The 16,791-nt window shown below is 42.0% G+C and overlaps 1 protein-coding gene across 2 annotated transcripts in view; it reads left to right on the forward strand.

Moving 5' to 3' along the window:
• Nucleotides 1-16,791, forward strand: part of ei24 (EI24 autophagy associated transmembrane protein) — a 55,321-nt gene that overhangs the window by 13,437 nt on the left and 25,093 nt on the right. For both annotated transcript variants that reach the window (XM_043676873.2, XM_087976483.1), the window contains exons 4-8: nucleotides 365-425; nucleotides 2,142-2,208; nucleotides 9,045-9,169; nucleotides 13,289-13,408; nucleotides 16,249-16,360. In XM_043676873.2, coding sequence (XP_043532808.2) covers nucleotides 365-425; nucleotides 2,142-2,208; nucleotides 9,045-9,169; nucleotides 13,289-13,408; nucleotides 16,249-16,360 — 485 coding nt within the window. The remainder of the gene's footprint in view (nucleotides 1-364; nucleotides 426-2,141; nucleotides 2,209-9,044; nucleotides 9,170-13,288; nucleotides 13,409-16,248; nucleotides 16,361-16,791) is intronic.

Consider the following 16,791-nt stretch of genomic DNA (forward strand, 5'->3'; position numbering starts at 1 on the left):
GATTGTTACTAATGAGGTGTAACCTTCAGATTTGTACTAGAAGGATCAATAGAGGAGTTGACAGTCAAAATACTTCATCACTGAGTCAGTTTGAGCATTTCGCTAAAATTGGAAGGGGTAAGGAATGGGTCTGGAATGACAGTGCTACAAAACTGTTTTATTTAGGAAATAAATGGGTTACTGAAACTAGTGTTCTTTTGCTTAAACTTGTAAGATTTGTGTAGTGCACAGTGGGTGACACTTGTGTATGTGCAAATTGCATATGCCCAGACCAAGTATACAGGCACCCATTCATTGGGATCAAGAGTCAGCCTCACACATAGCCTTTTCTCTCTGATGAAAGGCATCTGCTGTTGTTTTTCAGTGAGCCCCGAATAGCACACCGGATTTTGCAGTGTTGTGCCTGGAATGGAGGAATATTCTGGGTAAGACCATTGTTCTTTACTTAAGGTTAACTCATCCGAAAGGATGGTGTTTCCTGAATGGGGTGAACTTGCTTGTTGATTAACTTCCTTACTTTTACCTAAATCACAGCTGCTTAAGCAACATGAGCCTGTATTTATCTTCTGAAAGTTCCTAGTGGTTTAGTTTAAAATAGCTGAGCAACTATTTTATAACAAATAGTTAGAAATAATGAACCTTTAAGTGATGGAATTATTCAGAATGTCTTCACTGATTAAAGAGGAAAGGGTTTCCACTACCCCGTCAAATGTGCTAATTTCAAACAAGGGACTCATAATTGAAGAGCAAAGTTGTGTTCCATATTGGGGATCACATTGCACCTTTCTCAATCACAAATTGAAATTGTCCTGCAACCAGCCCTAATTGCAGCTTATTCTGTCGTCTGCCCTAATTGTGACTTGCCTACCCCCAGCTACAACTATAAAATGTAGCATTTTGCAATAATATGTTCTCTCTAATGATCTCATATAAAAAGACTAATGGAGCTGTAGTGATTTTACTCTTATTAAGTGGAATGACATCTTCATTTTCAATGATGAGGGATTTATGCTGTAATTATCCTATGATTAAGATTAATCCTTTTAAAGACCTCAGTCATATTACTGACTATTTGTTTTTGGTCAGTTGGAGCTTAATTGTCAGGAATAATTTTTCAACAGACAAACTCATCTTTTGCAGACTCTGGAGCAGAGATAGCCAGAGTGAAATTACTGCGAATTTTATTTTTTCTCAACATTTTTCACACTGGAATGTATTCTGAAAACAATGCAAATGAGTATTGAACTTTCAGAAATTCTGTGGTTCTTTAGCTCATGTGGTTAGCAAGGAAATGTGAATTGAATGCATCGATGCACATCATAACTAGAATCCTGTGCTCAACAGCCCTCCCCTAGCTTTCTGTTCTCTCAAGCTTCAATCCTGTACACATCATCTGGCCAATGGAAACCCATAGGCTGGTTGTAACGATCCATTCTACACCTCACTTTACCCACTGCATGATGATCTATTCAGTTCTGCCTTCCTTCCATTTTGGAACTCCATTCAGAACTTCCTGACTGAGATCTACTAACAAGCGTCCATTGGATCCAGAAATGGGATAAAACAGGAGGTCAATATCTCTTCACACGCGTAGGGAGGCTCAGTGAAGGTGCATGGTTGTGCAGAAGCCCTGGCTGGTTCTGAAGCTGTTCACCAAGGATCACTCTTGCTATAAGTATTACAGTTCCTGCTATTCAACAGATGGGGCTTGTCAGAAGCAATTTGCCATTGACCTCATGCCTTATCCTATTTCCTGACCTCCCACTTCAGGCTTCACAATACTTTTTCAGAATTAGTCAAGCTCAGCAGAGTGGAAGTTGAGCATTCAAATGTATCACCACCAAGTAACTTGGGCAATTCTTTGAGGTCAGGAATAAGCATTGTGTATAAAGTGCCCCACAAACAGCCTGCTGATACTTGCCCTGGATCACATGTAGACCAGTATGGCTGCCTTCTTTGCTGGATCCAAGAAAACCCATGTTTTAAAGTTGGGTGAATACATTGTGTACATTTCTCTTATTAAGAGTACAACAATAAGCAGTAGAAACTTAAGTACTGTATGCTTTATTGCCATGAATATTTGAGAAATGATGCTGTTACACTGTTTCCAGCAACAAATGTTTCTCCTCTTATCTGCACAGCTGAGTATCCTGATCTTCTATCGAGTCTTTATCCCTCTGCTTCAAGCCATCACTGCAAGTATTATTGGTAAGGAAACTATTACGCCAAGAGAGATAGAAAGGTTGTAGATGTATTTGATAATGTCTGGGACCAGTAGCCCATAAGGAACAAATTTCCCGGTTTAGTCGTTCTATAAATAGATCAAGTAGAGTGGAACTGACTACACAAAGTAGATGCGATGAGTTTAAATCGCTAGCATCAAGATAGTGAAATTTGAGTTCAATAAAATTCTGGAATAGAAATGGAGAACATTGGAGCAGGATCAGACCATTCAGTCCCTCGAACCTGCTTTCACATTCAACATGATCAGGGCTGATCATTCCAATTCCTTGCCCTCTTCCCACTTTCTCCCTGTTAGCCTTTAGCTAAATCCCTTTAGCCATAAAAACTGTTAACTAAATCATCTTCAACACATTCAATATTTTGGCCTCAATCTCTTTTTGTGGCAGAGAATTCCACAGGCTCACCACAGTCTGTGAAGATATTTCTCCTTATCTCAGTCCTAAATGGCCTATCCGGGTATTCTGAGTATGTGATCTCTGGTTCTGGACTTTGGTTATCAAAAAATCTTTTGTGTGTTTACACCTGTTTAAATTTTGTAAGTTTCCATGAGATTCCACCCTCATTATTCTAAACTCTGATGCCAACCCAGGAATCGGTGTGATGAACTGATTGCACTCCCTCCACAGCCAGAATGCCCTTTCCTTGGTCTGACCGACCTGTGTCTTCAGACACGTTTGGGTCATGCCTTCATGAGCAGGCTACATATGTATATTGCGGTAGGTGAGAAGGTGCAGTGACTTTAATAAGCATTCTCCCCCAATGGAGATTCATTTCTGAACAGGCAAGGGGTCCAGAAGGAAAAGATGGAAAATGATGTTTCTATAAAACTAAAGCATTTACCATTTACAGATTTACAATAAAACATTTGTAAATCTCAAAGTCTTTTGCTGCTTAATTCAGCATATGGATATCAGTGTACAAACATGGTTGTCAAGCAAAGACAGGACCCTTCCTGTCTCCACAGCCAAACTACTCTGCTAGCACTGAGATAGGCCCACTAGTGAAGAATAGCCTTTTAGATGAATTGTCTTGGGTGAAGTCAGAAGTCACATGATATTAGGTTATAGTCCAACAGGTTTATTTCAAGTCTCAAGCTTTTGGAGCGCTGTTCCTCCTTCAGCTTCTTCATTTGACGAAGATGCAGTGTCTTCGCTTGACTGCCATGTTTATACACCGATATCCATATGTTGAATTAAGCAGCAAAAGACTTTCAGAGATTTACAAATGTTTTATTGAAAATCTGTAAAAGGTGTCATGTGACTTCTGACTTTGTCCACCCCAGTCCAACACCGGCATCTCCACATCGTATCTTGGACAAAGTCAATCTTAGCAGAAGTTGATAAATAAAACTTGGGACCAAAAAAAGTTTCTTAAAAAGATTCTGACAAGTCACAGGTGAATTTTAGAATTTGATTCTATCCTGAAGCATTTGCAGTCTTGCAACATAGTTTGTTTCTTTCAAGTCCTGTGTAGAATTCCAAAGTTAGAAAACACTGTCATGTTAATAGATAAAGAGTTCAGTTTGCTTGACTGGACTATGCTATTTGTATTTCAGGCAGAATGAGGAGTCTGGGCAAGACACCTGGGAAAGTTTTCTGCCAGTGAACTCTTCATTGCCACTACTGTTGCTGAAGCAAGAGTTACAAGTGCAGCCACTCTCTCCAAAATGGTGAAGTGAGAGTGACAGACCTTGACATCAAGGCTGCATTTGACCAAATGTAGTATCAAGGAGCCCTAGCAAAACTGGAATCCAATGCTAGGCAATGACCATCTCCAATAAGACAATCTAATTATTGCCTCTTAGCATTCAATGGTGTCACCACCACTGAATCCCCCACTAATCCCAAGTGTGTTTATACCATTGACCAACTCAACTTGCCACAAAACACCATGGCTACAAGTGCAGGTCAGAGGCTAGAAGTACTGTGGCAAGTAACTCACCTCCTCATCCTCTGAACCTTTTTCAATGCTTCCACATCCTTCCTACGATGCGGCGATCAGAACAGTAAGCAGTACTCCAAGTGCGGCTGCACTAGAGTTTTGTACAGCTGCAGCATGACCTTGTGGCTCCGAAACCCAATGCCTCTACCAATAAAAGCTAACACACATATGCCTTCCTGACAACCCTATCAACCTGGTGGCAACTTTCAGGGATCTATGTACATGATATCTCTCTTCTCATTCATACTGTCAAGAATTTTACCTTTAGCCCAGTACTCTGCATTCTTGTTACTTCTTTCAAAGTGAATCATTGCACACTTTTTTTCTGCATTAAACTCCATTTGCCACCTCTCAGCCCAGCTCTGCAGCTTATCTATCTCCATCTGTAACCTGCAACGTCCTTCAACGCTGTCCATAACTCCATCGATCTTCGAGACATCTGCAAATTTACTAACCTATCCTTCTCTGCCCTCATCCACGTCATTTATGAAAATGACAAACAGCAGTGGCCCCAAAACAGATCCTTGTGGTACACCACCAGTATCTGAACTCCAGGTTGAACATTTCCCATCAACCACCACCCTCTGTCTTTCAGCTAGCCAATTTCTGATCCAAACCACTGTAGCATCCTCAATCCTGTGTCTCTATATTTTGTGCAATAGCCTACCATGGGGAACTTTATCAAATGTTTTACTGAAACCCATATACACTACATCAACGCTTTACTCTCATCCACCTATTTGGTCACCACCACCAAAGAACTCAATAAGGTTTGTGAGGCACGACCTACCCTTCACAAAACCATGTTGACTATCCCTAATCTCCCTTCGAGATTATTATAAATGCTATATCTTGGAATCCTTTCCAACACTTTACCCACAACCGAAGTAAGGCTCACTGGTCTATAATTACTAGGGACGTCCCTACTCCCCTCCTTGAACAAGGGAACAACATTTTCTATCCCCCAGTTTTCTGCCACTATTCCTGTAGACAATGATGATATAAAGATCAATGACAAAGTTTCTGCAATCTCCTCCCTAGCTCCCCAGAGAATCCTAGGATAAATCCCATCTGGCCTGGTGGATCTATCTATTTTCACACTTTCCACAATTGCTAACACCTCCTTTGTGAACCTCAATCCCGTCTAGTCTAGTAGCCTGTATCTCAGTATTCTCCTCAACAACATTGTCTTTTTCCAGTGTGTGTACTGATAAAAAATATTCATTTAGTACCTCTCCTATCTCCTCAGTCTCCACGCACAACTTCCCATTACTGTCTTTGACTGGCCCTAATCATATTCTAGTCATTCTTTCATTCCTGACATACCTATAGAAAGCTTTAGGATCTTCCATGATCCTATCTGCCAACGACTTCTCATGTCCGCTCCTAACTCCTCTTAGCTCTCTCCTTTAGGTGCTTCCTGGCTAACTTGTAACTCTCAAGCACCCTAACTGAGCTTTCACATCTCATCTTTACATAAGCTGCCTCCTTCCTCTTGACAAGAGATTCAACTTCTTTTGTAAACCACAGCTCCCTCACTTGACCACATTCTTCCTGCCTGACAGGTACATACTTATCAAGGACACGCAGTAGCTGTTCCTTGAATAAGCTCCACATTTCAATTGTGCTCATCCCCTGCAATTTCCTTCCCCATTCTATGCATCCCAAATCATGCCTAATTGCATAATAATTGCCTTTTCCCCCAGCTATAACTCTTGCTCTGCAGTATATACCTATACCTTTCCATTGCTTAAATAACCAAATTGTGATCACTATCACCAAAGCACTCACCTCCCTCCAAATCTAACACCTGGCCTGGTTCATTACCCAGTACCAAATCCAATGTGGCCTCGCCTCTTGTTGGCCGAACTACATAATGTGTCAGGAAACCCTCCTGTACACATTGGACAAAAACTGATTAGGGAATCCAGCCCCCAATCACCACAACAACCTCCAAGTTTCCTGGATACACCCTTGAGCCCTGACTACTCCATAAGTCAGTCTTACGTCTGTGGTCAGCCAGTTTTTGGAAAGAAAATTCTGAGATAGGATTTATGACTATTTGGAAAAGCGTAGTGTGATTAAAGGCAGTCAGCATGGCTTTGTGAGGGGCAGGTCATGCCTAACTAATCTTATTGAGTTCTTTTGAGGAGGTGAACGAGACAGGTCGACCAGAGGATGTGGTGTATATGAACTTCAGCAAGGCATTTGATAAGTTTCCCCATGGTAGGCTCGTTCATAAAGTCAGGAGGTATGGGATACAGGGAGATTTGGCTATCTGGATTCAGAATTGGTTGGCTGATAGAAGGCAGAGAGTGGTTTATTCATAGAATCCCTACAGTGTGGAAACAGGCCATTTGACCCAACATGTCCACACCAACCTTCTGAAGAGTAACCCACCCAGGCTCATTCCCCCTACCCTATCACTCCACACTTACGCCTGATGAATGCACCTAACCGACATATCCCCGAACACTGTGGGTAATTTAGCATGGCCAATCCACCCTAACCTGCACATCTTTGGGCTGTGGGAGGAAACTAGAGACCCGGAGGAAACCAATGTAGACACAGGGAGAATGTGCAAACTTCACACAGACAGTTGCCAGAGGGTGGAATTGAACCCAGGTCCCTGGGGCTGTGAGGCAGTAGTGAAAAGTCACCCCCAGTACGGTAGAAGGGTTACATCCAAAACATTGACTTCTCTACCTCCTAACCCACCCCCAGTCCTAAAGAAGGGTTACACCCAAAATATCTACCCTAGATAAAAAGCTTTGAGTGTCTGCTTTTAGCCGGTCTATTGACATTTTAGCAGAAACCTGGCTAACAAATGGGGACTCCATTTTCCCTACAAAAGCCACCAATTACACAACAGAAGGTTAACATGAACCACAGACAAGCATTCTTATGTCCAAGTCCTACTGTTATACTTTTCTATCACTTTTTTTCACAACACCATGCTACCTCCTTCGACCGCAAGGTGACCTGTTAATATCACTTCCTTGGATGGAAAGTATTTTGTCTGGAGGTCAGTGTTGTGTGGTGTCCCGCAGGGCTCTGTTCTTGGGCCTCTGTTCTTTGTAGTTTTTATAAATGACTTGGATAAGGAAGTTGAGGGTTAGGTTAGTAAATTTGCAGATGACACAAAGGTTGGAGGTGCCGTTGATAGTATCGAGGGCTATGTCAGGCTGAAGCATGACATAGACAGGATGCAGAGCTGGGCTAAGAAATGGCAGATGGAGTTCAACCTGGATAAATGCGAAGTGATGCATTTTGGAAGGTCGAACTGGAATGCTGAATATAGGATTAAAGACAAGATTCTTGGCAGTGTGGAGGAACAGAGGGATCTTGGTGTTCAAGTACATAGATCCCTCAAAGTTGCCACCCAAGTGGATAGGGTTGTGAAGAAAGCATATGGTGTTTTGGTTTTCATTAATAGGGGGATAGAGTTTAAGAGCTGCAAGGTTTTGCTACAGCTCTACAAGTCCCTGGTGCAACACACTTGGAATATTCTGGTCGCCCTACTATAGGAAATATATGGAGGCTTTGGAGAGGGTGCAAAGCAGGTTTATCAGGATGTTGCCTGGACTGGAGGGCTTGCCTTATGAAGAGAGGTTGACTAAGCTCAGACTTTTCTCTCTGGAGAGAAGGAGGAAGAGAGGTGACCTGATCAAGGTTTACAAGGTAATGAGAGGCATGGCTAGGGTCAAAAGCCAGAGACTTTTCCCCAGGGTAGGATTGACTGGTAGTTTTAAGAAATTAGGAGGAAGGTATAGAGGAGGTGCCAGAGATAGGTTCTTTACACAGAAAGTTGTGAATGCATGGAATGCATTGCTAGTGGTGGTGGTGGAAGCAGAGTCATTCGGGACATTTAAGCAACTACTGGACATGCACATGAATTGAGGGGTGCGTAGGTTATGTTATTTTATTTTACATTAGGATTAATCTTCAGCACAACATCGTGGGCTGAAGGGCCTGTTCTGTGCTGTACTTTTCTATGTTCTAACAGCTCCCCATGACAGCCAACTAAGTCCAAACTTCCTCCTGATTACCCCACTTGATATCCCCAACTACCTTCCTAATACCCCAGAAGCACCTCTGTGACACTGCCATGACCATCCCCTGTCTACCAACTACCAAGGTACACCACCAGAACGCTAGCTATACCCGAGCCTTAAGTAACTCCTTAAGCTGTTACACCCCTGACTTGTTAGCCACTGCACCTGACTTCCCTCCCATGATCATCTGCCAACCTCATTCCCTGAAGCCCCACCAACTCTCTTTAATCTTCTGTTAAACCTCTGACCCAGATACCCCACAGGCAAATTTACTACCACATCCATCTTAGCATCCTTTCCATTCACTAACATTCACAATGGACCTTTAGCTTACCACATGGTGACTCGTGCTGTATAAAAGAAGAGTGCCCACCTTCCTCTGACTCAACAGTGCTGATACAGAGTTCTTCAAGGGATTCTACACTCCAAACTTCTGGAAAAAACATTGTCCCAAATGACCCAGACTGTTGTTCCTCAAAAGATCGTTTCCATTATTTATTACTCGGGTCTTCTGTTTACCTGTATACCTTGCCTTTGTGCTCCTGATTCTACCTGGAATTGTGTGCTTCTCCCTCCTTATTTTAATGTTGTGTAATCTCCTCTTTGACTCCTTTCTGTGTTCTATATTATTTCAGTACTTCCCTTGCATGAGATTAATTTCTTGCCTTTTGTAAGTCAAGAACAACAAACTATAAAAGCTATTGCATTGTGTAGCATTGGCCTTTAATAGAAAATTTGTTTGGTTTTAATCCTAAGATGTTGATCTTTGACTGTGTTTGTGAAGTAGTGTTTTTATCTGCGCAGGTGACCCCTCATTACATGGCGATGTCTGGTCCTGGCTGGAATTTATCTTGAACTCCACTTTCAGTGCTTTGTGGATATTGCCTCTGTTTGTCCTCAGTAAAATAGTGAATGCCATCTGGTTTCAGGTAAGTAAAACAGATTGTTTAATTATAACCCTGTCCTCATATTTAACAAGTCTTCAGTATCAGCTATTTATATCATGCTTTTAATGTAGGTAACCTAATCTGGTTCATGGAGGCTTGGGGAAAACTAGTGCCAGAGAAGATTAGTTGGGGTGACATTAATTAATGGTGGGTTTTCCAGAGGGATTTTGAGGAGGAAAGGGAAATCAAAGAATAAGAATATAATAGTTCTTGCTTGAAACGAGCACGAGGGTGGCGTTGGCACTCAATAAAGCCTATGTAATAATAGAGCCACACTTATTAACCCATGCAAGGAATTGATGTGAAGAATATGGGTAGAAATGTAAACAGACAGGAGTGAAGTGTGTTAAAGGAAACTACAGCCCTGAATTTTAAAAAAAGCCCAGCATCTCCATACCTCCATTTCTTAACTGGAAAGTTAAAATGACTGATATTAGCTTTCAATTTCTCAAACACTCCAAATAAAAACACTGCAGGCTGCACAAAACGCTAACTAATTTATTCTTTGGTGCCAAAAACCTCTATGTATTTTAGCCACCCAAAGGTCTGATGTGTGCATACAGCCATTCCCGAGTCTCCAGCCAAGCAACTAGGATAGTTATACTGAGCTTCTATTTGTCTGTTTCTGCCTGTACATCCTCCTTGTGAGTACACATTCCACTCGCCCAAGTTTAATTTAAGTCTACTTTGTGAATAACGCTACATTTCAAGTCAGCATTAATGTTCTTTCTTTGACATGCGACACCCAGAGACTCCCTGGTCAGGGTGAGCACATGTTAGCACACGTCACACCAAACAGAAAGGATCCACGCACTTAAATTATTAAATCTCAAATAATCACAGGAATATAAGAATGAATGTTTACAAGATCATTGTTTCCTTTTGAGATGTGTGAGTGCACAGCAAATCAGCAATCCAGGAAGATTCCACACTGGTTGTACATAGGTCGTCCTGTGCAAAATATTTTAAAGGTCCCACATATTTAAATAAATAGGATACACACAAAAACAAAATTTGATAGGATCTTGGTCAGGATGATGAATAATTTGAAGGTGAACTTGTTGTCATGGTAAAGGTATGGGTTTGAGATGTGCTGTATAAGAACGCTTTGCTGAAGTTTACATTTTAGTTGGTACATGCTACAGTGATGAAACTGGTTATTTACAGTGCTGGAATTAAGCCAATTGCTTTGTTCTGGACAGATTTGAACTTGAGTAATGCAGCTGCATTCTTCAGGAATGTGGACACAGCATCTAATCACATCCCTCACTTGTGCCTTGTGTGTGATGGGCAAGCTTCAGGGAATCAGGAGGTGACCCACTTAGCACAAAATACTCAACCAAAAGGTGTAGTGAGTTTCTGAATGAAAGTGTCCATTCTTGCCCCATAGATGTTGTTAATGGGAGTCCCGTCCAAACACCCAAGAACAAAGTGTTAGGTATTCTGCTACATCAAGATTATCCTTGAAATTTGGCTTTTGAGAGGTAAAACTTGGTACTGACAAAAAGATACAGTCAACTTTCACATGGGCAATGGCAGCAAGAAGCTGGTAAAAGAAAGACAAGTCAAAGCGCTTGAATGATAAGAGGACAAATGAACACCAGATAAAGAGAGAAAATCAAGTGTAATGTTTACATCTCCTTAAGAACATACAAACTAATCTGGGTAGCTGGAGGTTTCTCTGAACCTTCTTCAATTTTAATATTCTGGCAAATTGTTTTTTTCTTTGTATTTGTTCATTTGTGAAGATTTTGGATAGTTGTGTTCAATGGTGCAGACCCACTAGTGGCTAGTCAGGCCTATCCGTGAGTGACAGATTCTTTTACAGCTGTTGCAGATGAAGGTGTAGGTATTGCTGTAGTTAGAGTTATACAGCACAGAAATAGCCCGTTTAGTTCACGCTCACCATGATTCCAAACTAAATTAATTCCACTCGCCTGTGTTTGGCCCATATCCCTCCAACCCTTTCCTATTCATGAATTTATCCAAATTTCTTTGAAATTTTGTAGCTGTACCTGCATCCACCATGTTTTTCTTGGAGTTAATTTCACACACAAACGACTCTGTGTCAAATAAAAGTAACCCCCATGTCTTTTTTAAATCTTTCACCTCTCACCTTAAAACTTTTGCCCACTAGTTTTGAACTTTCCCACCACAGGGAAAAGACCCTTGTAATTAACCCTTCTGTTTCCCTCATTTTATACCCCTCAACCTCCTACACGCCAATGAAGTAAGTTCCAGCCCCTCCAGTCTATTTTTATAAACCAAACCCTCCATTCCTGGCAACATCCAGGTAAATCTTGTTTGAACCCTTTCCAGTTTAATAATCCTCCTATAACAGGGCAACCAGAACTGCACACAGCACTCCAGAAGAGGCTTCACCAACTTGGATCTATCCTTCTCTGTCTTGCTGGCTTTTGCTCTGTCTGATAGTGGTCTGTAGCACTCAAGATATGCACCTCCAGGCATCATAATCTGTGCAGCTCACTGAAGATGGGAATTCTGGAGATTAAGCAAAAGGCAATAGAAAGTAAGTTTTACCATACATTTCGACTGAGCCCAACCCCCTTCCACACCCCCACAACTTGTCTGTTCACAATTTGATGTCATTTGACCCTCAGATGAGCTACCATGCACACATTTATATTGTCACTAAAAGCAACTATCTTGATCTCCTTTACATTACCTAACTTTGCCTCTGTGTGAACTTGCTGAAACCCTCATTCAGGTCTGCACTATCTCTAGATTTGATTATTCCAATGCACTCCTGGCTGGTCCTCCACGCTCTTCCCTCTGTTAACTTGTGGTCATCCTAAACTGAACTACCTGTGTCTTAATTAGCACCAAATCCCATTTCCCTGTCACCACTGTGATCATGAAAGTACATTGGCTTCTGTTGAAACCATGGTTTGATTTTTAAATTTCTCATCTTTATTTTCAAATCTCTCCTTGGCTTTGTCTCTCCGTACTTCTGTGATCTCCAGAGTAGGTGACTCGAGCCCGCTTCACCATTCAGTAGGATCATAGCTGATCTGCCGTTCTTCACATCTGCATTTCGGTGTTTTCCCCACAACCCTTGATTCCCCGACTGATCAAAAATCTATTTCAGCCTTAAAAGTACACGAAGACTCTGCCCTATGGCTCTCTGTGGCAAGGTGATTCAAAGCCTCTTAACCCACTGATAGAAAACATTCCTCCTCATCTCAGTCTTCAACTGGTGCTCCTTCATTCGGAAACTGCCCTCTGATCCTTAACTCTCCTGTGAGGGGAAACACCTCCCAGCATTTATCCTATCAAGCACCTTAAGAATCTATATGTTTCAGTGAGATGTCTCCTTTAACACCTCCTAGGACACTTTAACCAAGCTTTCACCCTAATATCTCCTTATGTAGTCCAGTGTCTTCTCTTGTATTGCCTCAGAATGTAGTATTATCTTAAAATTATTGTTTTACATCTGAAACAGTTTTCGAGCTTGAGAATGCAAAGCAGCTGAACCTATAAGAATTTGGGAATTAATCCAGAATGCCTCAGTGTTACTATGTGAGAGAATGCATATGCTTCCCCGTGTTGTTGAGTCCATTCTTGTGTGCTGGTGTCAGCTCTCTTCCCACTGCCTGTCACATCCTTCAGCAGAGACTTCCACTAACTCCATAGTTTTTCAGAATTCCTAATCTCAGCTATTTTAATACTATTGTGGAGAATTAAATATTGGCTACAGGAGAAACTCTGCAGGTGACACCCACACGCCTAGCCTCAAATTGCAGTGGCATTGTCATTTTAAAAAAATTATTTGCCAATGTCTTGTATGAATCGAAGAGTGCTACAAATGCACAGGGAGGGTTAGGGTCAGGCTATGTCTGTAAACGGAAAGGACAGACTTTGAGGCTTCAAAGTTGTGCGTTGTTCAGCAGCCTGGGAGCAGATCAATTACATACTCCAAGGAGGCTCAGAAGGAAATAACTGAGTAAGGTGGAAGTGGAAAGTATAAATACTTATACTGGTTATCCTCTTAGCCCCTCACACCCCATCCAGAGAAAACCCCACAACTTTTCACAGAGCTTTTAAGAGTGAATAATTGTTAAAAATCATTGCTTGTTACAGGACATTGCTGACCTAGCGTTTAAAGTGTCTGGAAGGAAAGCACAACCTTTCCCCAGTATAAGTAAGATTATCGCGGACATGCTTTTCAATCTGCTCCTGCAGGCCTTGTTCCTCATTCAGGTATGTATGAAGCACAGTGCTCTGAGACGAGTAAATAGGTCATGCTACTGGTTAATGGGGACTCAGACCATGAAGATATAGAGCAGCTGCAGATCCAGCTGGATTTCTTTTGTGTCTGACTAGAACCGTATGGATTATTTGAATCCTGTGCTAATGTAATGTTGTGAAGAATAACAACTGGACAGTCAGTGAGTGAGACTTAGCAGAATTGTTTCTTCCTTTCTTTGCCTTTGACATCAGGTCAGAAATTTTCCTGTGCTACATAGTTTCCTTGTTGGGTTATCACTAAAACCTCTAATTCAAAAATACAGTTATCTTAAGAAATGCAAGCCCTAATGCATAAGAAACAAACGACAGGCAAAAGTAGACATTGGGTCACTTCAAACTGATGCTGGAAGGCGAGTAATGGGAGGTAAGGAAATAGCTGGAGAACTTAATAAGTACTTTGTGTCAGTCTTCACAGTGGAAGACATGAGTAATATCCCAAGATTAAAGGGAGTCAGGGGGCTGAGTTGAGTATGGTTGCCATTACAAAAGAGAGAGTGCTAGAAAAGCTAAAAGGTCTTAAAATTGACAAATCTCCTGGCCCCGATGGGCTACATCCTAGAGTTCTGAGGGAGCTGGCTGAGGAAATAGCGGAGGCGTTGGTTAAGATCTTTCAAAAGTCACTGGAGTCAGGGAAAGTCCCGGATGATTGGAAGACCGCTGTTGTAACCCCCTTGTTCAAGAAAGGATCAAGACAAAAGATGGAAAATTATAGGCCAATTAGCCTAACCTCAGTTGTTAGTAAAATTCTAGAATCCATCGTTAAGGAAGAGATTTCTAAATTCTTGGAAGAACAGGGTCAGATTAGAACAAGTCAAAATGGATTTAGTAAGGGAAGGTCGTGCCTGATAAACCTGTTAGAATTCTTTGAAGAGGTGACAGGTATGTTAGACCAGGGAAACCCAGTGGATGAGGTCTATCTAGACTTCCAAAAGGCCTTTGATAAGGTGCCACACGGGAGGCTGCTGAGTAAGGTGAGGGCCCATGGTGTCCGAGGTGAGCTACTGGTATGGACTGAGGATTAGCTGTCTGACAGAAGGCAGAGAGTTGGGGTAAGAGGTTCTTTTCCGGAATGGCAGCCGGTGACAAGCGGTGTCCCACAGGGTTCAGTGTTGGGGCCGCAGCTGTTCACGTTATATATGAATGATCTGGATGAAGGGACTGGGGACATTCTAGCGAAGTTTACCGATGATTCGAAGTTAGGTGGACAGGCAGGTAGTACTAAGGAAGTGGGGAGGCTGCAGAAGGATCTAGACAGTTTGGGAGAGTGGTCCAGGAAATGGCTGATGAAGTTCAATGTGAGCAAATGCGAGGTCTTGCACTTTGGAAAAAAGAATACAAGCATGGACTACTTTCTAAACAGTGAGAAAATTCATAAAGCCAAAGTACAAAGGGATCTGGGAGTGCTAGTCGAGGATTCTCTAAAGGTAAACATGCAGGTTGACTCCTTGATTAAGAAAGCGAATGCAATGTTGTCACTTATCTCAAGAGGGTTGGAATATAAAAGCACTGTTGTGCTACTGAGACTTTATAAAGCTCTGGTTAGGCCCCATTTGGAGTACTGTGTTCAGTTTTGGGCCCCACACCTCAGGAAGGACATACAGGCACTGGAGCATGTCCAGCGGAGATTCACACGGATGATCCCTGGAATGGTAGGTCTAACATACAAGGAACGGCTGAGGATCCTGGGATTGTACTCATTGGAGTTTAGAAGCTTAAGGGGAGATCTAATAGAAACTTACAAGATAATACATGGCTTGGAAAGGGTGGACGCTAAGAAATTGTTTCCGTTAGGCGAGGGGAGTAGGACCCGTGGGCACAGCCTTAGAATTAGAGGGGGTCAGTTCAGAACAGAAATGTGGAGACATTTCTTCAGCCAGAGAGTGATGGGCCTGTGGAATTCATTGCTGCGGAGTACAGTGGAGGCCGGGACGCTAAATGTCTTCAAGGCAGAGATTGATAAATTCTTGATGTCACAAGGAATTAAGGGCTACGGGGAGAATGCGGGTAAGTGGAGTTGAAATGCCCATCAGCCATGATTAAATGGCGGAGTGGATTCGATGGGCCGAATGGCCTTACTTCCACTCCTATGTCTTATGGTCTTAAATGTGACTAAGCTATTAGCTGATCTCAGTGCAAAGAACATAATTGCATTTACGTAGTGCTTTTTGCATCTGGACATCACAAACTTCATCAAAGCCAACAAAATACTTGGGAAGTGTAGCCAGTACTATAACATAGGAACCACAACAGCCAGTAAAAGAATCCACAGCAGTGTGATCATCTGTTTTACTTGGCATTAATACCTGTTGGGGGATAAATATTGGCCAAAGCACTGATCTTCTACCTCCATCTGAGAAGATGGGCCAGTCCTGCTCCTCGGATGCTGCCTGAATTGCTGTGCTTTTCCAGCACCACTCTACTCCAGAATCTGGTTTCCAGCATCTACAATCATTGTTTTTACCTCATTGATTTTAACATCTTGTTGAAAGGCAGCACTCCCTCAGTCTTGAATCGGAGTGTCAGCATAGATTTTTGTAGTTGAGTCTCTGGGTTGGAGTTTAAATCTTCTAGTTCAGATGCAAATTGTACCACTGCCTACTGCAAGGGTTCAGATAATTACCCCGAATTGGAACTGGGGAAAGTGAGATCAGGGTTCCTGCTGCTATCCTATTAACCTCTGTTGAAAAGTGCCTTTGTGAAGCTTCAGCAAGATCAAGTTTTATGATTTTCATTGATATGCTATTTTTTATCATTTAAGTTCTGGTTTTATTCACTCCATTTGTTTTCCGTAGGGACTGATAGTGAGTCATTTTCCGATTGAAATTATTGGACAGCTGGGGAGCCTATTTCACATGTCGATGCTGTATTCTCTCTATTGCTTTGAATACAAATGGTTCAACAATGGTGAGTCAATTCTGTACCACTGCCGCCTGCCAAATGTGACTAGTTAGTGAAATTGAGTGAAACTCAGCCAGAAGGGAGTTTAGTGTCCCTTGCGGAAACTTGAAACATAGTTTAAATATCTGGCAATACTGACTTCTGGACATTTTAAACCATTTTATTGAAATGCCATGTTGGGAAAGGGACTTTCTTGCAGCAATTTAGTGGCTAAACTGGATTGTGCACTTGTGACTCCTGAACAATGGACATTTTGTTGAAAAGCCAGACACAGAGTTTCATCCCACAACAAACTCAATAGCAAAACAAGTTCATCACCAGTGGCAGGACAATAATATAAAGTGAAGTCAGTATTTTCAGATGTCCTTCAGTTGTCGTCAGTTTCAAGAAGCTGAAAATGTGTTGCTGGAAAAGCGCAGCAGGTCAGGCAGCATCCA

The sequence above is a fragment of the Chiloscyllium plagiosum genome, unplaced genomic scaffold, assembly GCF_037043375.1.
Source record: "Chiloscyllium plagiosum isolate Xiang-an unplaced genomic scaffold, Cpla_swu_hap1 HiC_scaffold_29, whole genome shotgun sequence".
In the NCBI taxonomy this organism is placed as follows: domain Eukaryota; kingdom Metazoa; phylum Chordata; class Chondrichthyes; order Orectolobiformes; family Hemiscylliidae; genus Chiloscyllium; species Chiloscyllium plagiosum.